This window comes from Anopheles stephensi, chromosome 3 (assembly GCF_013141755.1).
Source record: "Anopheles stephensi strain Indian chromosome 3, UCI_ANSTEP_V1.0, whole genome shotgun sequence".
NCBI classification, from domain to species: domain Eukaryota; kingdom Metazoa; phylum Arthropoda; class Insecta; order Diptera; family Culicidae; genus Anopheles; species Anopheles stephensi.
In genome coordinates, this window is record NC_050203.1 from 6,213,004 (window position 1) to 6,236,697 (window position 23,694).

At 46.3% G+C, this 23,694-nt stretch overlaps 1 protein-coding gene across 2 annotated transcripts; it reads right to left on the reverse strand.

The window, feature by feature from the left end:
• Positions 1-790: 790 nt before the first annotated feature.
• On the reverse strand, positions 791-8,328 carry LOC118510351 (radial spoke head protein 3 homolog B). 2 transcript variants are annotated; one of them, XM_036052049.1, is made up of 7 exons: positions 7,350-8,328; positions 6,226-6,623; positions 3,369-3,483; positions 3,019-3,093; positions 1,960-2,118; positions 1,310-1,886; positions 791-1,241 (listed from the first exon to the last, which is right to left on the reverse strand). In XM_036052049.1, the coding sequence occupies exons 1-7, from the start codon at positions 7,794-7,796 to the stop codon at positions 1,015-1,017; spliced, it is 1,998 nt and encodes a 665-aa protein (XP_035907942.1). In that variant the 5' UTR covers positions 7,797-8,328; the 3' UTR covers positions 791-1,014. The 2 variants fall into 2 exon arrangements, with proteins under 2 accessions (XP_035907942.1, XP_035907943.1); XM_036052050.1 differs by lacking the exon at positions 3,019-3,093.
• Between the last annotated feature and the right edge of the window lie 15,366 nt (positions 8,329-23,694).

Sequence of the window (23,694 nt, forward strand, 5' to 3'; positions counted from 1 at the left end):
TCCGATTTCTTGCTATACATGGGATGATGAAGGTAAACGTTGTACGGTGTTTTCTTCTTCCTTTTGCCTTGTGCTTATCATGTAGGCTGTTTCCGCGACCTTGAAATACTTCATTTTTGTTACCGTTCCGCGTATTCCATGTATGAACTGAATGTAGATTATTTTGATACGCATGAACATGGTAAAAGCTAGAGCTGTAAATGAATCTCCAGACTTCATTTTAAAAATTTCCTATGGAAAGCGAATAAAAATGAATTAAAGTTATTGATTTGATTGAAGCTTATGATTTAAAAAAAATCCTGTCTCAATAAGCCCTTGTTCGGTAAATTCTTCAATGTTAAATTGATGTATTTTTTATTTCTCTATAAAATAAGTTCCATTAACGATTACCTGCATTAATATCAAAGTAAAAAAAAAACAATAAAAAAAAGTTTATAAATAGTCATTCTCACAATACTTCCCCGGTTTCATATATGGCATGTATGGATCGAATCATACATGGCATGTATGGACTCTGGAAACGATGGCACCCATAACCTCACTTTCCTGACAGGCAGCTCCAATCAAAAGTCATACATGGCATGTAGGCTGTTCAAGGCAAAATGGATCAAGAAAGTTTGGTAGCTGAGGAAAATTTTCAAGCAAATGTCAAACACGTACAGTCGCCGCACAGTGAGTATGAATATCGCGAAGAAACTAATTTATTCAATTTTTAATGGATTTTCTATTTTCTTAATTTTACTTTTCCACCTTAACTCTAAATCTAAAATGCTTGAATACGATACTGTCGTGTTCTTAGAATGAAACAAAGTAGTAATTTATTTCCATTTTCATTGAGTCTTGTAGAGCTTTGCGCAGCTAACAAACAACTAACATGGAGAGCTTTCGGTCCGAGAATGTCAGAAATGCAGTCCCCGGCAAAGAGAATTCCCGACCGTTCCATAGCTTTGTATCCGTGGACATTATTTTTACACGAAATGCATTACACAAACCCTTCCATCGGGCCCAAACTTATCACATTGCTTTCTCGGAATCACTGTTTGGTGTCACCTCTGGCTCAGCTGCTGGCTCGTCCGGCCCCGATTCCCCCGCTCCCTCCGGCTCGGCTGAAGCAGGTTCCGGTTCATCATCCGCTTCATCCGGATCAACCTCATCGTACTCCTGCTCCGGTTCGTCGGCAGTGTTTTCTGCATCCGCTTCCAGCAGTTTCTTTTTGTGCAGTAAAATTTCTCGTATCATATCTGAAACGATTCAAAAGTTGGTCAGTGAGCTCTAGAAACGCGCCGAAAGCTGAAAACCCTCTAGCTACCCTCGAGCAGGTCGTTCGCATCAATCCATTGGCCAATTTCGTGCGCAACCTCCTTCGCCAGCCACGGCGTTATCTGCCGCTCGAACTCGGCCCGATCCGCCTCCGTCTCGATCTTGTCCACGGCAGCCATCACCTCCGGCACGATCTCATCTAGCCGGCCTTGCAGCAGCTTAGCCGCGGTGATACGCTCCTGCATCTCCCGGTCGAGATCGCGTGCAATTTTGTCCTGCAGGAAGCGTCTGTCCCGTTCGGCCTGGCGCTTCTGCTCTTCCTGCTCGAGACGTCTCAGCTCGGCCAGCTCGGCCTCCCGCAATGCCAGTATCTTTTGCTGCTGCTGCTTCATCTCGGCAATTTCTTCCTCGTGCAGCACCTCCACGAGGGCTTGCTCGAGTGTTCGGCTCACGAGTACCTCGATGATCGGTTGTACCTCGATGTCGAAATCGAACAGTTCGCCGTCGAGAATTTCGGTTGATGCATCGCACCCGGTCTTGGCGGGAACGTACGGGGGTGATGGTGGCCGGTGCAGGAACAGATCCGTCTGGCATCCGGCATCCAGCTCGGGAGGATGCAGAAAGAGCTGGAGAGAATAGAGTAGAGAGAAAGTCTTATTGTTGGTGGATGTTCGGCGCCCTAGGCGATCTGGCTGTTACCTCCTCGAGATATTTCTCAGTCTGGACTGTCTCATGCCGTCGACCACGGACGGGTGGCGGAGTACCGATCACGCCCCGCTGATTTCGAGAAACATACTTCTTGCGGAGCATCTGGCGCCGTCGAGCTTCCGCTTCCTTCTGGTTCCCATCACCATCGCCCTGGGAAGAATCGTTAAGAAAAGGTTAAGATGAGCATTCAGTGGGAAAGTACGCGCACACGTAGAACGAGAAACATATTACAGAGAAAGGAAAGCAATAATGGATTTAGAAATAATTGGATGATGAAAAGGAACTAACAAGGAAAAAGAGTTATTTATCGTGAAGTTAGTTGTGGTGTGATACAATTTTTTTTACAAATTCTTACATTCTTACAAGAAGAGTGTGTACTAAAAAGTACTAAAAGAGTACTAATCAAAGTACTAAAAGAGGTGACATGTCGTGAGGAGAGGATGATATAAGATATTTACAGGCGATTTTTTTCGCAAGATATTTTTTAATAAGAACATCAAAATAATAAAGCTTTTAAAGACTTCGATATGATAATAAAAATAAAACAAAAATAATTACAAAACAAACCAAAAACAATACAAAAACATAGTTGAATAAATAGAAAACAAAGCGAGAAACTAAATAAATTTCACATCAAAGAAAAGAATCAAGAGGAAGCTTTAAAATGTACAAAGATGGAAACACCTTCAAAGCAACGGACAATCGAATGGAATGAGAGCAAAGGAAGAGACAAAGCAGCAGTAGCAGAGCCAAGTAGACGTGGTAGTAGTAGTAGTAGCAGCAACAGTGGCTAACTCTTGTATCAGGCGGTTAAGGCGGTTGTATCGATTGGCAGTTTGTTTTTTTTTCTCAAAGCAAATTTTACACCAGCAAAAAACAGGCTTGTATGAAGTGCCAGTTTTCGGAAGAATGTAAACTAAGTTTCATTTTTTGATATTAAAAGTGTAACAGTGTATGTATAGAATGCAGCAAAGCAGTTTAAAAAAAAAGGTCTGAAGAAATGGAGCAACTGCGATCGTGTGGATGCGGGACCTCACGAATCAAACTCACCTTTCCTGATAGAAGACCAGCGTAACCGAAATATGGATTCCACCGGGGCATGTTAGGGGAGTTGTTAACATGTCCCTGTGTATTTTGGGCGCAGTTTTTTAAAAAAACAAAAATAACCCAAAGAGAATTGAAAACCGAAAAGCCGTACGAAAGAAGGGAACGAAAAGGGAAGACAAAACATTGAGGAAGAGAGAGAGAGAGAGAGAAAGATAGAAAGATGGGAGCAACTTTTTAGCAAGGATATTCAGGTACTCTCTGTCTACGTTTGGAAGCTTTACTTGGTGGTAGAGTTCGAATTCACAAAAACGGAAAACGGAGGCCACAAGATAGAAGAGGATTGGGAGACTTACCACCTGCAGATTGCTCGTTGACGTATAATTACTGCCTCGGATGACTCGCCGATCGTGCATCACATTCTGATAGGAGCCATGTTGCTGCTGCTGCTGCTGCTGCTGCTGTTGGTCTCTGTAAATACAAATGGAAAACAAGGAAAAAGAAAGTCACAAAAAGGTTATGAAAATGCTTACATACTCCCCCGACCCAACAGCACTGACCCTCGCCCTCCCCCCCTCCCCCCCCCACTTCATGCCATTACGCAAACGATTACGCATCACGACAGTGTGTGACGCGCCTACGCAAAACATACACTTGAAAGGTGAATGCTCTCGTGGCCGAGCGCTCACCACCCTTCTTATATACTTCAATGTGGTCAATTAGCTTCTCAGGCTTTTCACAAGAAGACGAGCAAGAAGAAGAGGAAAGAAATCCGTTCTGTTCGACCGAATGTGATGGTCACAATCATGGGCCGGATTCTTTTGGTGAGAGCTACGCCGATGGGTACAGAATGGGTGCCCAGCCGTCTCATTTACATACAGCGCAATAGTTAACCAGCCGAGGTGGGGCTTTCTTTCGGCTCCAAGTAAATAAATGGTTTAGTGTTATGATTGGGCGTCTGTGTGTGTGTGTGTGGTTGCTCATTTTTTGGAAAAGTCATCAAACGGAAGTTCTGATCGATACACTGGATGGGTGGTGGCGATGATTTCTCCGTCACATATAATTAAATAAAAACCATAAGAAGTATGAAAAATAGGAAAACAAATCAATTAAACAAAACAGAAGAAAGTAGAAAGAATTGCGTCGCCTGTTTCAAATACAGGCCTCCCGAGAGGTCCGGGAAAGCCATAAATTACATCATCATAAGCATTAAAACCCCGATCGTAATTAAATGTTAGAAGTACCCTGAGATTATTGCTGTACACCCAGTTTTGAATCAACTAATTAGTGAAATGGTCTCGTTTTACTTTACCAAGTACCGACAAGCATGTAATTACTACACCAGAACAACTGACCCGGTTCCTGTTACGCATTTTCTGCACACAAATGTACTTGTCGAAGGGGGGAAAATCAAGCTCGCTTCTAATCACAATCACCGATTGCTGAGCAGCAAATTGAACTCCACCGAAAGGTCTAGAGTTGGTCTAGAGGTTCACAGACCCTAACTGCGTATCAGCGGCACAAATGTCACCTTCCGTGATAGTCAAACGAAGGCAGCACCTGATGTCTGCTTAATGACCATTAGGCACAGTATAGATATGGCCACCCGAAAAATCCGACCCGATTTCCGGCCCTTGTCAGCTGCTAGAACTGACCTACTAAACCCATTGAACGATTTATCTTTCACTCCACAGACAATCATGCGGTGCCTGCGAAACGACGACCCACCAAAGCACCAGACCCACCGGGAGGAAGAGTTCCGCCATACGGATTGTGCCATTACTGCTTCGTTGCATGCAGTCGGAACTAAATAGGGATGAGCGGATGAGCTAGTGGCTGACCCAGAATTGAAGAACAGACTTCGAAAACTTCCCAAAGCAGCAAAAATTCCGCTTCTCAATGGGAGTTTATAAACTAACGCCCCGGTGAAGGTTTATCGTTGTCATTATTGTATCTTTCGGTGAGATCTTCAATCGTACAATCGCAAAGTTCTTGTAAAGCTTGGAATGAAACTTGTGCCAAAGTGTTCGATGGAGTGGCGTACCAGGCGCCTCCATTTGGGGGTTTCGGTTGAAGGAAATACAAAATCGATCTGGTACGGCTTTCTAACCACTGCAGGGTAGATTAATTATTGAAGTCTAATCTACACTATCGATCGGGAAGCGATCGGTTAATGTCGGTGGCCAGGATAAGGGAAAGGTGACCTATATCGAGTTCTTACACTCCATTCGTACGATCGTGCGTACGGCGTTCCTTGCGGTGTAGAAGGTTATGGCGCTAGGAGTACTCAGCACCACCAGCTCTAACTACACTTGAAGGTCGTCTTTTTATACCCTACAGCGGGGAAAAATGTGTGAGCAATCGATAGATTGAATTTGAATAATTTACCGTTTAAGTACAGGTGTGAGAGAATTGAAATTGAAGTCTTAAAAGGGAATAAATAAGGAGCGTCCTTGAAGCGGCTCTTGGTGCAAGGTATATCTTTAAAGAAAATTGATCTAGGGTTTCTCCTTTCCTTGCACTAGAGCCTCGGGAGGTCATCGTTGATTTACTATACCGGCAGCAGGACAGTTAGTCCAGTGTAATTGGGGAATGATCTGATTGGGATTTGATACGGGTCCTGTCATGTGAAAGCCTAATATAGAAAAAAAAGGTTTGTTTACTGCAACCGACAATGAGTTTCAGCTCTTTAAATTCCTCTACCGCATCACACAGTACCACAACAAACCGTGTCAAGCTGTCACGCCATATGACGAAGTCCTCCAATTTTCCTAGCACGAGGTTCTTAGGATGGAAATTTTTAAAGGTAGAATAAAATTTTATGCAAATTTTTGAAACAACTTCTCACCATGCTTCCTCTCACGCTTTCCCATTAGCTCGCTTTTAGTTAGCAAAAAGCGGTCAGTTCCGGAGCGACCTGAGCGAATGACAACAGAAAAAGGAAAGCCTGCAGTAGCTGCAGTAGCAGTTGTGTTGGGATTAACAACACAAACACACAAACAACTTAGCTGTTTTTTGTTTTGCTATTGTTGTACCACAAACTTAATGTTCTAACGCACGCTGACCGCCTTGATAGAAGAGGTACGAATGGGGGAAATGTTGCTGGTCCTTACATCATTAACGATTCAGTGTACGGAGTCGGGACTCGTTCGGTGCCGGTTAACCTTGAGGTGCAAAGCCGAGTGGAATATATGTTTTACAGCGCCACATTACCTTGCCGGACGGCCGGTGTGCTGTGGCCCGGATCGCTGGTGTCGCCCGTTGGCGATCGATTGCAGCTCCGTCACGGCTAGCTTCCGCACGACCTCAGCCTCACCCGCGGCCAGCTGGGCTGATATCCTTGGTGCTAGCGGCTTCCCGTAATGGTGGCTGCCATGCTTGCAGACGTACTCGCCCGGATGGTTGTGGTTCGGATGATTGATGTCGTTGTTGTTGTTGCTGAGGCTGGGCGCCGTCAGGATCCTTGGCCGGCTCTCGAACGCGTACAGGCGGCGTTGGCTAGCGCCGGGCAGCAGCAGCGGGAGCTCTTTCGTTGGCTGCAGGAACACACCTTTCGGGACGGTTGTGATGAATAGGGGACGCTTCCTGACATTTACCTCCTGTGTGCTGCCCTGGAAGGTAAGGCCGTGCGGCAAGCGGTGAGTTCTTCTGCGATGACATTCTATTCCTTGTTTGGTGTTAGTCTCGCGACAAACGCCTGTATACACCGTTCAGTGATCTAGAGAGTGTCAGGGTGGCAATTAAGCGCATGCAAACAGGTTTGCCTCCAAAGCAGCTCCATCCGGTCAGTAGGTCAGTACTGGATTGGAACTTTACGAGAAAAAAAAACGGTACAAATTCAACTACAGTGCAACGCTTTCCTTGAAATCGTGTGCACACATCAAGTAGCCGCAGCGAGCCAACGAGAGTCGGTCGACAAAATATCGACTTCCTGTTTGCGTAATAACAACTTCGCCCTGCCCGACCATTAGTTCCGATGGTTGGGGTGATAAGTTTCATATTTATTTCACCACTATCACCCGTGCTCTCTCTCCCTCTCTCTCTCCCGTCCATGAAGTTGCGGACGAGTCCTTGAAAAGCGGGACAAAAGCATGAGTAGGGGCACAAGGCACTACTAATAGCACCAAAGTGTCGTTTGCACCGGGAACGGTGTGGTGATGGAGCAACCACAATCGCCCACTCGAGGTTATCCGGTCCCTTGGGCTATCGGGCCGCTTCACCGACTGGCATGACGTGGTCAATTTTAATAGCCTCTTCTAGTGGAGGTTCTCAGAAGCTCCATCACGAGTAGACACACTAACAGATTATTGCACGATGAACGAATAGAGATAACCTACATTTTTGGACGATCGCTTCGAGGAATCGTTCTGGAGCTTTCTCAGCTTGGCGTCCAGCTCACGGCTAAATTCATGCTGACGGGTGCCCCGATCCGTCTTCTCGATCTCGATCGCACCGGGCGCGTAGTTGGAGCGCAGTAACTTGGCCGGATCACCACGATCCTGACCACCGTTCGCGTTCGTATCCTTGTTCCGGCTATTGTGCCGACTGAGTTGAGCTTCGATTTCGTGCAGGAGCTTGTAGTCCGGATGCAGGCTGACGATATGCTGACCCTCGATCACTTCCCGCTGCTCACGGCCGTGACGCAGTGGGCGCACGATTGCGTTCGGCTTGCCGAGACTGCTCGCCCGGTACGAATGGTCACTCGAGACGACCGCAAAGGCGGGACTCTCCAGCTCCAATAGTTCCTGCTGTTCCGGCTGGTGACGGGCAGATAGTGTCGGCATCTTTTTGGACCGGACGGTTCGGTTCGTTTTGCAGTTCTTTTTTTTGCTTCGGGCGGGAGTTAGGGACCGGATCACTGTATTACAGTAGCATGATTTATAGAGGGCCAGGGTTGAATAATTTAACACACACGGTGAATCGTTGAGTAGCACTGGTCTGTTTCATTATTTAGGGAACGCGAAAACCACCAACTTAACAGGTTAATTGGACGAAGAATTATTCTCTTAACACACACACACACACACACCACGGTAAAGCTCAAGGGAGTGACCTATATTTAGGTTCCCTTGGCCAGCACATTAACTGACGGCGAGTCCTCGTCGGAGTAAATAGTTAATCACTCGGAAAATCGGGGAAGCAATTCTAACGAAAAACGGAACGTCTGCCGTTCAGGCATCACTCATGTTCGACCGGCTTCGCTTCACTAGCACATCATTAAGAGTGCAATTACTTCACGCTCATCACGTGTCCTTATGAGAAGGTCCTACTGGAGCGCACCCAAACACACCGCAACACAAAACAACCGCACTGGCCAACGATTCGAGTACGAATGACCAACCAACCAAGAGAGAGCAACTCCGGTTCGCTCCGGTCTGGCTATGTGGTCAGCAGCGGGAACGTGTACATAGCCAAAGCTTCTGGAAATGACGTGCCACACCTAATACCCTCCCCCCCCCCAGCTTTTTTTGAAGCAAGCGGCCAGCCAGGATCGATGGGGATTTTTACTTCCATTCTACGCTTTCGCTTTTCATCGCCACAATCCACGGCAGCCCTAAAGGAGGATGGTAGGATGAAGAAGTTAAAGTCCATTAGAGTTCCACGAAGCCGAGCAATGGCCCCACATACCTCCGGGCGCGCACGCGGTTGTGTGTGTGTGTCTGCCTTTCCTCCTCTCGATGGCAAGTTCGCGTGAGTTCGTTTTGCTGGACCGCAACGATAAACCGACCAGGACTACGTGAGTGTATGTTTATGTCCACGGGGACCGGCGTTTTCCAGCGGTCAACGAATGTTTATGCGCCTGAAGGTGGGTTTTCCACCATGTAATTTGGCACTCTACTGTCCCTACGATCAATTCAGATAAAGATTTTTATTTTGAACAAGCTTTTCATCTTACAGAAAGAAGAATGTCTAGAACCGCGAGTTACTGTAATAATCTGTAATGTCTGGAACTAAATCAAATTATTGGACAGTTTCGCTTTCACTCTAGGAAATCTCCGCCCAACGATAAATGATCGTGCATTTCTGAGATTAATTAAAGAACACAGCGAGAAGGCAGTTGAGGCGTTGTAATAGTCACTATTCACGAACTCCTACGAAAAGGCTAAGACGAAGGGCGAAAATCCTCCCTCCGAAAAAAAAGGATATCCAAGAACACCCCCAGTGGACAAGAGAAACGGAAATGAGTCGACGCTCGAGTGTATATAGAGTCCCGATGTGGATATCCAAAAAACGAATTATAAATTCGTCGCGTCTGTACCAACATTGTCGGGACCTCAGGGCGACAGTTGTTGATGGACACGCAAGCTAGTTCTAGAGGGCTTCCGGCGCGTGACAGCAGGACAGGATTAGCATTTAATGGAAGTTAGTAAGAGTGCGTTTGACGATCGACCAGTCGAAGTAAAGCTTGCTCCGTCCAGGATCAACCGTTGTATATGGCTTTCAAGTTCATGGTAAACGGGAAACGCTTCGCCTGAGGAAGAGTATGTGTCACCAGTCCACATTTACTTATTTTCCACCACTCTCTTAAGCGTGAAGATTCGGCAAATCCGATAAAAAAAACCCCGTTTTCCCATCCCTTCCTGGACGGGATATTGCACGATTGCGTTTGCGATCGCTCGTTTGGCCGCCGGCTTCAGGTTATCTCACGACAGGATATCATTAATTTCAAGGTTAGACACGGCCACTACCGGCCGGTACAGTTCGCGAGAGGTCGTTTAACTGGTCCGCGCCCAGAAATGTCTAAGATGACCGCAAATGACCGCTGTCGGCAAATGATTCATCCAGCCTGTACCAGCATCGGCTTCCAAGCTTGTTGGGCCCGCACCGTTCGGACCACCCATCGATAATGAGACGGTGAACGAGAGTGGTTTTGCTACTGTTTTCGAAGAAAAGTCCTTTGAACTCGGCTCTGTGTTGGGCTCAGTAACGGACGCTGGAGGAATAAACCCTTGACCTTCAAGGGACATCGCGTTGGCTAGTTGCTGTGCGGCGTCGTCAAGTTGTTGCTGTATCATGTAATGTTCGGTGAGCGTGATGGAGTGATGGAGTGATGTTATTTATATCACCGTTTTCCATCGTGTTGTGAACACCCCCCTCCCCCCCCTGGTAAGCCTTTTGGGCTGGAAATTCCTCTCCCATAAGTTACAGCTATTGTTTCGGGTTGATTGATGTATTGAAGGTGCTAAATGATGTTAATCAAATCGCTTTGATTAAACGCGAAACATTGTCCCATAAAGGTGAGTAATTCCAATGTCGAAACTGCAACTGAAAAAAATCGCATGCAGGACAGTGTGATCGAATGCAACCGGATGTCGGCCATTGCAGAACCACACACCATCGAGCGGCGGCGCTAGCCTCGTGCAGCACCGATTTGTGGCCGACCGGCTTGTGGGCCAACTTTTCAGGGGCATCCCTGAACGTACAACTCGATCCGTGGGGTACAGTCCGCGTGTTTGCTTTACAAATGTTGCCCTTCCGGTTTGGGCCGCGGTCCGGGGTTGAATGAATGTCTGGTGGTGACATTTTTCAACGGACAGAAATAGGCGAATCGTAAATTTCGCTCGAGTAAAATTGTGTTCCGGGAGCTGTTTTTGCCCGTGCCGTACATTTCGAGGACTTGCAATTTTTTTTTCGCTACGCAAAACGGCAAAAGGTTACATTCTAATGACTATCGCAACCAAAACCGCCTTGGAGGAATGTTGTTGTTCCCCGGGTGACATTTTCCGCATGAATCTGCGGTTATTTCCTGCATTTTGTTCTATTGTTGGGTTGGAAGCTATTTCAGGAAGGATGTTCTTTTTGGATACGTGTCCTTAAAGTAGCTGCCATGCTATCGTGTCATGAAACGCGCTGTCCCACCGATGATTGGTTGGACGGAGAATGGCTCGTTCGATGGATGGATGGTTCAGTGTGTGCGTGTGTGAGCCACCTAGCCCAGGACACACAGAAATGTCAAAAGCTACGCACTAAATATTGACCGTAGATCGAAGATGTACCGAGCGGCCTATTCGAACAAGGGTTCTCCCTCCCTAGGGTCATTGTACGCATTTAATTTATTCCTCTTCTACGGTGGTGTACCGCAATTAGTTTGGGTAATTTTTGTTCGCAGTGAATTATTGACTGGATTTGGGTTTGGTAGGTGGTAGGTGGACGTTACGCACCGGATTGTTGGCGGTTGGTAACACAGCTATGGATTGACATGTGTTGGAAGAGATTTCAAGAATATTTTTTTGGTAGGCTTATGGGTTAAGAAGTGTGTATTCGCATCCGAATCTGAAGACAATGTAGAATTATGGTATGAGTCCTCAAATTACTTTCTCTATATCTCAAGTATCAGTGTCTGGTTATCGAAATTCACCTGGACTGGAGATAGATGTTGAGATACTCTTAAGCGTATTGGCTTTTAACCGGTCATGGTATAGCCTGCGAAATCCTTAACGTGCAGTAAAACTCTAGAACCCCTTTTAGCTCCAGTACTCACATTCGCATCTGAGTATTTCCACATGAAGTATTACCAAACCAAAATTCTTTAAGCTGAGTTGCATGCTTAATAATCTGAAGACTTTAGGCCGCCAAGTCCTAGAACATTATCTTGATCTAGCTAAAGTGTAGAGCATTGCATTTGCCAGGCCCTAGATGAATCAGCTCAAAGTCCATATTTAAAGAGGAGGTGTAATGGGCCTCGATTAAGCCGAAATGTTGGCACTGATAAGAGCGTTTTGGTGGACTGACTATCCATCCCAGTGATTAACTAAGTCTAGGAAATGAGAAATGGCAGTTCTAGATCAAAAATATCTTTGAAATATCCGGGTCCAAGGACCAAGACCCCTTCCAGGTTATTTGAAAATCAAATAGAAATCAACATCCCAAATCGGAATAACTTACCCTTTCCGATCGTTGCTCATTCGTATCAGTCTTTTGTTGTTGTAGATGGCACGTGGTGCGCTGATCCACGTGTAAATATTGCGCGCTTGCGGTTGCTGCTGTTGCTGCTGCTGCTGCTGCTGTGACTGCGTCTGGGACCGTGAGTTTTTAGTCCATGTGGTGTCCTGCTTGGACGCGTTCGACCCACCACCACCACCATGATGATGGTGCTGCTGATGCTCGGGAAAGTTTGGTTCGATCAGCTGGGTCACACTCGGTGGGCCACACTTTTTCTGCGTCACTAGGGGCGCCGGGCACGTTGGCATGGTCACGTTTCTTTCCCGCTTTGCTTCTCAAACTACCCGCACAGCTTCGGCACAAAAGTTGACACCAAAGTTTCACTTCAAAGGACGACAAAGAAAAACAGGACACGCGTATAACTCAACCCTTGGCAGAGCTTATAGTTTCCGCTTGCTTTGTTCGTACGGCCAGGGTCAAACTCACTGTCGAAAGGAAGAACGAAACAGGAAGGCCAAAAAAGAATGCACAACACACATTACTGGGGAAAATGTTTCAACTCATCGCACCGCGAATCGTAGTAGGCGCGCAGTAGGTGACGGAACAAAATGCACCATAATGCCAGCTCCTTTGCAAGCAACCGATTAGAACTATGCACGAGCATGCCCTTTCGTCGTACGGAGGGCTGACTTTTGGGGCTTGCTGGACGGGGTGGTTGCAATAAATAATTGTTACACTTGAAAACTATGCAGAATGTCGTGTGGAGCACATGCAAATGACTCCGCGGTGCACGGGGCTTAAACGAAAATGAACACATCAAACACCCATTCTTTTGGCTACAAGGCTCGCGGCTCAAAGTACCTGAGAACGTATGGAAAACACTTTACTTCACTCAAATTTTGACACACTTTTCAAAGGCGAAATTTCTGTCGCAGCTTCGTTTTATAAGTTCTGCAATTAACTGTGTAGCAGAAAACACGGACACTGCTAGAAGTTATGCGGAATCTGCCGAGTAAAAGATGCGTTCGCTTACTACGATGGGTACGCGGATATGCAGACTATTTTCTACCAGCGATGCTTGTTGTTTGTAAACTGTTTATGCTTCCTTTGATCAACAACCCATAGCAACAGCGGCAGCATATAGCATTGTGTTTGAAGTTGGGGCTTTTGTTCGCGTGTGTTGGTTTGCGTTGCGAAGGAAGTTGTTTGGTGTTTCGCGCCATTTTTTCCCCAGCAGAAAATGTATTGGGTGATTTGTTGGACTATCTGGAGCTCATAAGATTATTAATTACATGCTTTAAATCAAATTTTATTTGTTTCTGTGGTAAATCTTGTACAAAAGTAAGGGTTGGAGCTCTTTTATTTATATGACTGAATGAAACAACTGCATAAAATGGACCAACAATAATTATTTTATCTATTTTTGTTGTAATAGAAAAGAATTTTCCACAATTTTCACATCCTCGATTCCATTTGCGCTTCCCTTCAAATGGCTTGTAATGCAGATTGCATACCACTCAAAACGTGAGCGGCACAACCTAGAGGGCAGTGGCTAGTTTCAGCGTTTGACATATAGGTGGCGCTAGCATCGTGTTGAGAGATTTTCGTTCAATTCTGTGGTCAACAGGGTTGGTTTCCTTTTCACGCCAGATTTTGGAAGGATAAATCGAGGGTGCAAGCTGTTTTTCACATAAAAAAGTTAAAATGTTTACAAAGAAGAGTTTTCCATCAATTTTGCCCATCTCTAACAATGATACATCAGAAGAAACTTAGTTTTTCCCATTATTTTCAAAGTATGATAAATGGGGTGGTTTTGTTGCCGAAACAGGAGGATCCCCACTTGATCCGTCTTGCCGTACACAGGACTGGGTATTAGCTCGAGTGTGACAAAACTGAACCAATACCTTAAGATTGTAGAGCGAAAGAAGCAGTAGAAATAATAATTCATTATAAAATATAATTATTAACCTTCCAAGACATAATTAAAGGCCTTGAGAAAACAATCTTACCCAACTTAACTTTGAGCAGTACATGAAGCACTTGCCGCAATAAATCGTGATCATGATCGATTTTCTAGTGCAGATTTTAGTTTCGTAATCTGCAATCGAGCCTAATCACACATTCGATTTAGGCAGAAAAACCTATGCTTAAACACTACCAGTTTGCATACACATACATACGAAGGGCAAACACCGTTTACACTTTCGCTAAGTGTACACACATTTCGTGCAGTTCGTGCCATCCTTAAACAAAAAAACTATCACAACTCGCCAAACCGGCTGACCTTTTCCCCATTAACCTCCGCACCTTAAGTTCGGTTCGGTGGCCGGTTGCACATCTTAACGACGTGTGATTTTTTAGATCAATCGTGAACTGGCTGTGCTCCGGGGCCACAAAGCCACCACCGATCATGACTTTTGGAAGTGGAGAGAAACGCTCCACATCGAATAAGGAAAAAAAAAAACAGAAAAACCGATCATATTCATACCGTACGAACCAAGGCAAGTGAGCAAAGCTGCTGAGTTAGTTTTGGTGCGCGAGTGCTCCAAGACAAGAAAAACCAAAGGCGAAAAAACGAAACAAAAACAAAACATGCAACACGGGTGCACGAAATCCAAATAAGAATTAAACATTGTCCGTTCGTCGCCTGCGTGCAGTACAGTAGCTCCGGTGCGATCCGGTGGTGAATATTAGGAGCATTATGCTGTACCGTAGTAGAAGAGGCGGGAGCGGGAGAAAAGGAGGAAGCGGGGAGGGGGCAACCGGAGAGACACGAGAAACGAACGCCACGAACGACATAAAACACATGATATTGTAATTCGGTAGCAAGAAACAATTGCTACGATTATTTCCTTTCGGTGGGTCCTTTTGCTCCTGCACCGGCCTCTCTCTCGGTCGGTCCGTCGGTCGGTCGCACGGTCCGCGTATTGATTGTTTTCGGTCATTTCGAAGTACAACGGTCGTGGTGCAGAAAGTAGTCCGTATCGGGAAGGTGTAGCGTTGTGCTTCGCCAACCTCACAACCGCATCTTGGTGTGCCTTGCTGGTTGTTGGTGTGATGACAATTCTGGCATATGGGGAGTATTAGGGTGGGACATATCGACAAACTATTGTGGCTAATCCTAAAAAATTAAGAACGAATAAGAATAATAAATAAGATCGAAAATCTTATGATAACAAATATAGGCGAGTTTATCAAATGAAACACTAAAGAAATCAAACAATAAAAACTAAAGTAAAGTAAATAAAAAAACAGACATATAATGAAGAAAAGAGCACAAGGAAAAATAAAGAAGTTTCTAAACAAAAAGGTCATAAGAAAAAAAAGACGAAATAAATAAAACAACAAATAAAGAAATCTTTAGAAAGACAAGAAAACATAAAAAAAATAATAAAAATATTATAAATGCGAAGAAAACGATAAAACAGCCTTAAATTAACAAAAATGTTAATTTATAAAATAGTAAAAAGCTACAAACAATTAATATAACACAAGCATTAGTAATGGAAAATCAATATTGGCAAGGAGCAAACAGGCAAAAGCTCTGCAAAACACTGTAGATAGCCATCCAACTCCCATTATCAATAGACCACGTAAGAAAACACAGCTCGAACTGCGGTCTTACAGAAGAAAGCGCACAAGAAAACCAAGCGAAAGAGGTGAATCCGAAGGGTACGCACCAAAACAGTTTATTCGAGTTGAGCTTCGGTGATGACAATTGCAAAACGGCACCCGGTACGTTGTCGGTGGTCAGCACAATAAAGTGCGCAACCCAGCGCCCCGATGCTCACGGTTCCGGCGAGGGGCACGAGGGAGCTTTTCGTTACGATGCCGGGCCGCATCCGATGGGGTCCGGTCAGGTCACGCAGTGCTATTTCGTGAACATTATCGCAGCATTGACCGCAGGCCGGCGCAGTGCAGAAAATACCGGTAGCACATTTATAATAGTCGACAAGTATCCAAATATGAATACGATTGTCCGGGCGGCCAGGCGGTCCCGGTTGCGATTCGTGTCGGCGGCGTATCGGGTCAAGGAGAAGGACCCGTCCGTCCACCTTCCGAAACATCGACCAGGAAGCGATCCCGACTGCGCGGGTAATGAACGAAACGAAATGGATCGATCGAGCTGCTCCAATGCGTTAAAGGGAAGCTATTGGGAGGGGGGAATGAGAGGATTGGGAAGATGGGAAGGGCGAGAGAAAGACACGGAAAAGTTATGTCAAGGGAGACAAAACGAGGAGCTTATAGGTAGCAGTTTTTCGGTCACGACTTTCCATGAGCGGTTGGTGAGCAGCACCCGGGAGGGATAAGTGTGCCTGAGGGAAAGGGGGAGCTGGATTGAAGTAGAGCAAAGTTGATCGGAGCAGGCTCTGGCGAAAACTGACCAGTGCTAATGTCAGGAGCACATTTGTTTATGTTTGTTTGGAAGTTGCAATAGTAGGACCCGGATGACTTCAAACAAAGAAGTTTGATCTTCTGGAGAGGATCCTCAAAGGCTGGCTTTTCAAGCTTTTAATGCCGGATTCTCCGATTTCGGTTCAGTTTACGAGACAATTCAATTAACAGCTAAGCATCACACTAAAAAAACAAAACTCCAAACAACAATCTTCTCACGCAGCAGAGAAGATCCTCTCGCAGCAAAAGGAATGCCGAGGAATGGTTGACGTCTGAACCATGTTCCAAGGTGAAAACCGAACCACGGTCACAGCCATGTGGCAACAGTAAGTAGTACTAATTACACGAAACCGTTCCAGCTCATTACGGGCATTCGTGGCGTTCGCTGGGCAGTCGGAGGCATCCCTCGAAAATCCGCCCAACACGAACGACCGATTGCCAACGGCTTCTTTGCGCAAGCCGAAAGGGCGATCGCGCGTGCGCTCCTGCGCGCATTTACGCTGATCATCTCGCGCTGATCGACGAGACATTGGCACAACACGACAAGACTCCGCGACTCCAGGAGCAGGGCCGACCCATTCGGTCAGTTGGAAAATTAAGATGTTTCCCGATGATTTGCGGTGCGCATTTCGTGCCAATGCGGGTGCCCCGTGACTAGACCGAGGGTGTCCATGGGAGGAGGGTTTAATTTATCAGATTTTACCCCCAGGGCACGGTCTGGCAGTGGATCGTTCGGCTGCAAGGTCGTGCCGGGAAGCGTGATTTCGGTTGTCGCTTCCATTAGCGCGGCCGACCGTGTTCTATGGTGGTAACCGTTGGAGCGGATGTTATGCCCGGGCAATCCCCCGTGTGCCGAAACGACTCATTAGATTTGTGGTATCGGGATGTTCGCATCGGGATCCTCATCGTTCGTGACGCCAGGAGTAGAGCGAGAGAGAGAGAGAGAGAGAGAGAGAGAGAGAGAGAGAGAGAGGGCCAGAGAGCCCAGGTTGGGGAACAGGAAGATCATCAGCAGGAGATCTGTTGCGCGAATGGGATTCCTATGGACATCACATGAAGGTTCGCTCAAGGAGGTCACCGTGGGTATGGATCGGTGCCGAGTGATAGCGGGTAATTAACACGAAGCTTTTGATTTTAATTATGTTGTATCGGGTCGTCGGTAGGGATGCCAGCCAGGGGGCAAAGGGATAGTTAAATAAGGCTCAGCATTAAAGTGTTTAGGGACTTGAAACAGTTCCAAGCTTAGTAGAATTCGAATAGAGCTTGTTGGATTGGCTTTGGTCTTTCTGATCTCTTGGCTATTTTCCAATTCAAAATTTTGGGGACAAACTTAACATGTATTAAGTACACCTCGAAGTGGTAGAAGCTCCCATCAAAGTGTTTAACATTATCATGAAAAATTTATAAATCGATTGAATATCGTGGGCATAACCAACCAGACTTTGCAGAAAGAGTTGACGAGTCCATCAGGAAGGTAAGATAGATAAATTTTCTCTGGATAGAATCTAGTCTTTCTTCCCATAGCTCCTGATACGGACATTCTATTTTCAATTGGACCGTGTGTACTTCATGTACAGATCTAGGTTTAGACGTTAGACTGACGAGGACGACCTTTAATCTTTCTTATAACTTTTGTCTATTATTCGACCATCTTTTTATTATTAATTCGAAAGAACTTTTCCTTATAAAAATCTTAAGTAAATTATTCCTCTCCAATCTGCTCACTACTGCTGCTGATCAAAAGCTAAACTTGCCACATCGATCGCAATCATTGAAGGAGTGTGTTACGTTCGATTCATTGAGTAGATTGGATGTGCAAAACCAGTACAAGCCAGGTAAATTCCCTTCCCGCCCTGGTGCGTACTTATACGTATGTGCCCGGACTGCATCAATCTCGGCTGCTTCTCAAGTGCCCGATCGCCAAAACCACAGACACGCAGACTATCCGCTCCAGAATCTTTCCAGCCAAACCGGATGATAAATGACGCCCGATGAGGAAAGAAGGAATTGAAGAGTTGCACCTTCGAGCCCCGGTTCTTTCGCGTTCGCGTTGTTTGCTTTCCACCGTTTGCTGCTGGCTCGTACCTTGGCTGGCAGGCAGGAGGGATTGGGCCGGCAGATTGTAGCACCAAACAGTAGCACCGGCATTAGCATATCGCGTTCGGCCTATCATCGCGGCGTTTGCCGTGGACCACGGGACACCACGGGGCTCCAATTGCAAACAGCATAACGAGGAGGCTTCCCCGTGGTGGGGTTTTGCTCTGCCGAACTCGTCGGAGATGTCCGCCCGCCGGCAACTGTCCTTACGCAGTGCCCACGATGAGGACAACCACGGGCAACCATCTGTACGTGCCTGGCTGCCTGCCTGCCTGCCTGCCAGCCTCCCGCTGAATGGTGTCGTCCTCATCATCTTTGCTCGTGCAATAATGATGCACAGCGTGGATAAAGTAAAATAACCGGTGTACCCGCGGCCCGCTGGATGCGAGTGTCGCACCCGGGAGATGATGAATTTTGATTAAACGCTTCTTTCTTCCAGTGACATTTATCTACATATTTAGCTACATTCTTGACATTACCAGGCCGGGGACGGTTCTTGGTCGGTTCTGTCTCTGTGTGAAGGGCAGAGGAGGGAAGAACTGAAGAAGATTCGCGGGCAGATCTCTCATGTTGCAGACCTCTTGCTTTGCGTAAATCTTAACCTGAGCTGAGCGCTCATCGTACGGGTCCGGACTTAATTGTGCGCTTCGGTTGTGCACGCACATTCCGGTCCCCGGGTATAGATGGTGGCATCGATAGCAGCAGTAAGGGGACTGAGTGTACGGGGAAAGATTCTGGAGAGCTTTGCTGTACTTGCTTGACGGAGGAACTGAGTGCTACCATTTTGTCACATTTAACATTATCTGATAGGTGGAATGTTGCCTACTTGGAACCTTTTTTTAAAGAGAATTCTACAGGAGTTAGGCGTGAGTGCTAGATAAATATTCGTGTTGGAAGAGCTCCTGTTTTGTGGATGTTTGTATTGATTCAAGCTCCTTCCAAAAACCAAGCCAACAACCCTTTGGAATGATTACCAATAAGTAAGGGATTTCGAAAACGGATCGAACAATAGCGAAGAAATGTCCTCCAATGTGTGACAGCTGTGAAGTTCCCCAGTAATCTTCCGGGTATTCCAGCGCAACTCTGTCCGACCGTCCGGCCAGTTATCGGTAATGTAAATTGGAAAATTGAATGTTGATTAATGCCTTTTTTGCGCGCGCTCGATAGGACACGCTCGGTTTAGTGGAGGGAAACGTGATGTATGGACGTGTAGCGTGGCGAAGCATTCCTTTCTTCCGAAATGCATATCGACGGTAGGCGTGCACACCTTCTTGGAAGGTGTTGCGAGGACGAAGCCGTACCACATACGTTCGGCTAATGTAAGCCACGTGTCCTGCTCAACCCGTTTTCGGATGGACCTGGCGGTGGAATTGAATATGGAATCGTTCGATGGTGTACATGGACTGGACATATGAGTGAAGGAATTTAATTATTTGGGTTGGAATTTTTATCATCATTGTATTACTTACTGTATTTTACGCTAAGGGGTTCGTCGTCTGCTGTGTTTGGAGAAATTATTTTCGGAATCCGTCAAAATTCTTAGCTGTCAAAATGCTCGATCTGTCACTCGTTCTGTCAAACGAAACCATCAAAGCAACCACTATCATGAAATTCAACCAAATCATTGCATACCTTTCGGGGGCTTTTCTTCGCCTAGCGCACAAGAAACGCAACCGAACGTAATTATATTCATAGCGAGTTCAAATGCTACCCGGTTTGGGATCCGCTTTTGGGGGGCGAAAGGATGGCCGCAACGGGGGATGCTATACATAAATAAAAATGTTCATCGGTTGTGTTGTGAAGTGTTGACATAACATTAAGCAGACTCCAATCGAATTGATCTATTACTCATTACGCATGCATCAGGACTAGGTTAAATAAGCTACCGATGGGTAAACGGTACGGCCAGAAAATTTGGAATAAAAAACACACACACACAACCACTGAAGAGAAATGTTTCCAAATGGTGACAAAACAATGTCCTTTTGCGGGCCCGAAGATGAATCCACCGGGGGAAGGTACAGAGCAACCCGACAGCCCGAGATCCAATTGGTCCTAATAAATATTTTAAATAATGCGTTCCGGTGAAACGGTGGTGTATAAATATGGAACATTCGGTGCATTAAAATGAGCGGCGATGGGATGGGTCCCAGATGAAACAAAAGGAGAGCAAAACAAAGAACATAAACAACTGGGTAGAGTGGAAGAATTTGGGGGTTATTTGGCCGTACCCGTCAGAACGCTACTACGAGTTCAGTTCTGTTCGAAAGAAACTAGAATAAAAAATCGTTTAAAATATTTGCTACCGTTTCGAGTGGCGGCCCTATGGTCCCCGGTGTGAGCATTCGTTTCCTGCTTCACACATGTTGGCCTCTCACTTCACCGTCCGACTCCGACGGGGATACATTATGCATAAGTGATTAACATACTTTTATATGATTCGATTATACCGGGACCGGGAGCGCCGCAGCGCGCGATCAATCGCGTACCCGATCCTTCGCGGTCTCCGGACCCAGGCACCGGCACGGATCGGCATAATCGGGCCGACGGCTTGAAGCGCCTTCAGGGGTTAATCAATAAATTTGTTCCTACGGCAACTCGCAAGATGAGAAAAAAAAAACATGGAGGTCCGTCGGTTGAAAACGGTGGCGCAAATTAACCGATCCCGAACCGTTTGCCTAATGTGCGAGGACGCGTTCGCGGACATGATCGATTGATCATTGGGGAGTGGGATGATCGAGCGAGCGCTCGATTAGCGATGCGGCTGGGTTGGGTCTACGGAGCGACGGATAGATCTCGCCCGTGTCCCGGGGTCGGCGTTAAATATTCATCTTCCGGACGGGACAAATGAATAACGAAAAGCAAGAAGACACTCGCGGTGCGGTACTGATTTAAATATTGATCGCTGAACATCGGCGTCAGGGTGCGTCAGGGAGCGCTTGCTTCAAGGATCCGGAGCAGACCGCTCCAGTGGCAGATCATCTCGGCCGGATTGATTGATTGTTGCTTCACACCAAACGGCCAATCGGGAGAAGGTGATGAAATGCAAACGAACAGAAGGAATCAATCAGACACACACACACACGAGAGGACGTCGGAAGCCTTGTACTTCTTGGTGGGCCGAGCGAGTGCACTATGTTTATGTTAATTGTGCAATGCATGCAATGCTACAAATTAACTGTCCCCGACTGTCTCCGGGTGGGCGTCCGGTATCACGGTGTATCCTGTGATTTGCTTCTTTTCTGAGTTCGAATTCGTTTTGCAATTGATTCGATTTTGCCCAGCTCTTTCCTGAGGGGAACTATAAAGTGTCGTAAGTGGTGGTTGGCTTAATGGGAAAATTGAGGATTTAGGGTGGAGAATGAAACATGTGCTTTTAAGATACGGTGTTTCAATTGCAGTTTAATTACTGGAGGACGATAAGTAGCATGAAGAACTGGCAGAGATCTATAGAACTCCTTATTAGTGTATCGCTCACTCAAACTCCTCTCAGTTGAGTGGAACCTCGGATATTGACTGTATATTATTGATCTTTGTTCCTACATTTCCAGGGCTTGGAATTTTTCAACCACAATTTGCCAACTCTCAATTCGCCAACCTTTCGCATCAACATCATTTTCGTAAGATAACTGTCTAAACAGAGGGCCACGGTTTCCACCGCTTCTCCACGTTGGTCCACAACCAGAAGCTTGACCAACCTTCCGCCGATCGCCAATATCACAACCATTATTGCTATCATCAAACGTGGCATAGGTGTAACATAATGACCATCCCGACCATTCTGCCGCCGTTTGGACCCTTGGAACGTGGAATGTGCGCCGTACCCTCGTCTCTGGCGGCTATTCGGCAGCGCTTCGGAACACCTACCCCAATCACCGTGAGACATGTTTTAATTAAAATCGATCGATCGGAAACGGGCCCGATGCTTTATGAGTGTGCTCCTCCCGCTCCGCGTCACAAGACCGCTCGAAGACACAGGCACAGAGAGAGAGAGAGGAAGGCGAACCAATGTCCAAGTACCTTCGATCGTATGAAATGATCGGTCGATAATTATGTTCTGGCTTCTGGCGATACGCAAAACATGATCGACGACGAAAACGCGATCCGCGATCTGCATCTGCGGCGAATCGATCCGGCCCCGCCGGAGAAGAAACGCCGGGGCAAGAAAACGGAAAATCGATCAAAAAGAAATCGGCCGCCAAGGTACCAATGGGGGGGGGGGGGGGGGGGGGAGAGCGGGGTGGAAGGCAGAGACGCTATGTGGAGAGATCCCGTCTGGAGATGATAAATGTTGATAAACGCGATGCTTATGACGATTATTATTATACCCTCGGAACACCGATAACACCGAGCGCTCGGAAGCGCTTGTGTGGAAGGAACTGCAAGGAAGGAATCGGGGAGACGACGGATTCTTCGGAGCTGGGTTCAAGGTTTGTAAGGTTTTGCGGTTGAAAAGCGGTTTTAATATATAGCGCTGGCGTTTTGGTGAGGTGCGGCAAAAGAGATAATGTTTCGGTAAATACAAATTGGTTCGTTTAAACGTTATTGGGCGAAATCGTGGTCGAGAGAATGGGTTCAAATCACTCTATCGGAGGGTTGTGGACGTCATGTTAATGAAAGAATCGTTTCTTCGGTAGCATTCCTTCATTCATAAGTCGATCGTGTGTTATCTGCGATCTGGCGTAGTTTCCGACCGGAGTACGGAGGCACGTCCACAAACCATAAATCTACCAAACAACACAATTCTTCCAGCAGACAGTTCTAGCGGAGTACTTGAAGATATTACGAGTGTCAAACAAAAGCGCACACGGATGGAAGAGCGTTATGTTCTTGAGGGCCAACAAAAAGAAGAAAAGAAAAAACACACGTAAAAGCCCACGAATTCATTCATTGTCTCGCGCTCATCTTAACGGATACGCCACGGGACATCTTGAAAGGAACGTAGGAAGATCTTTATCGACATGCTTGGCCCAAAGGTAGCACTGGTGGATGGTGAAGAAGAAGAGGAACTTCATTTTTATTGCTCAAAAGTTCGAAGATTCGACGTGAGGGGTTTTGTTTTATGACCGAAATGTTAATTGCAGTTGGTGAAGTACTTCTGGGAAGCGCCAGGAAGTAACACCTTCCCGGAGCTGCCTTAACCACTCCGGTCGGGTAAATCTGACAATCTCTCGGGGAAGTTTTTCACTGGAAACACACACAGCTCAAGCTCACAGGCGCGAGTATCATTAGCGTGCCTGATTAGGAAAAAATAATGCGTTTGGTTACATCTTCTTGTCCAAACACGTGTCCTTCAGACGAGCCGAT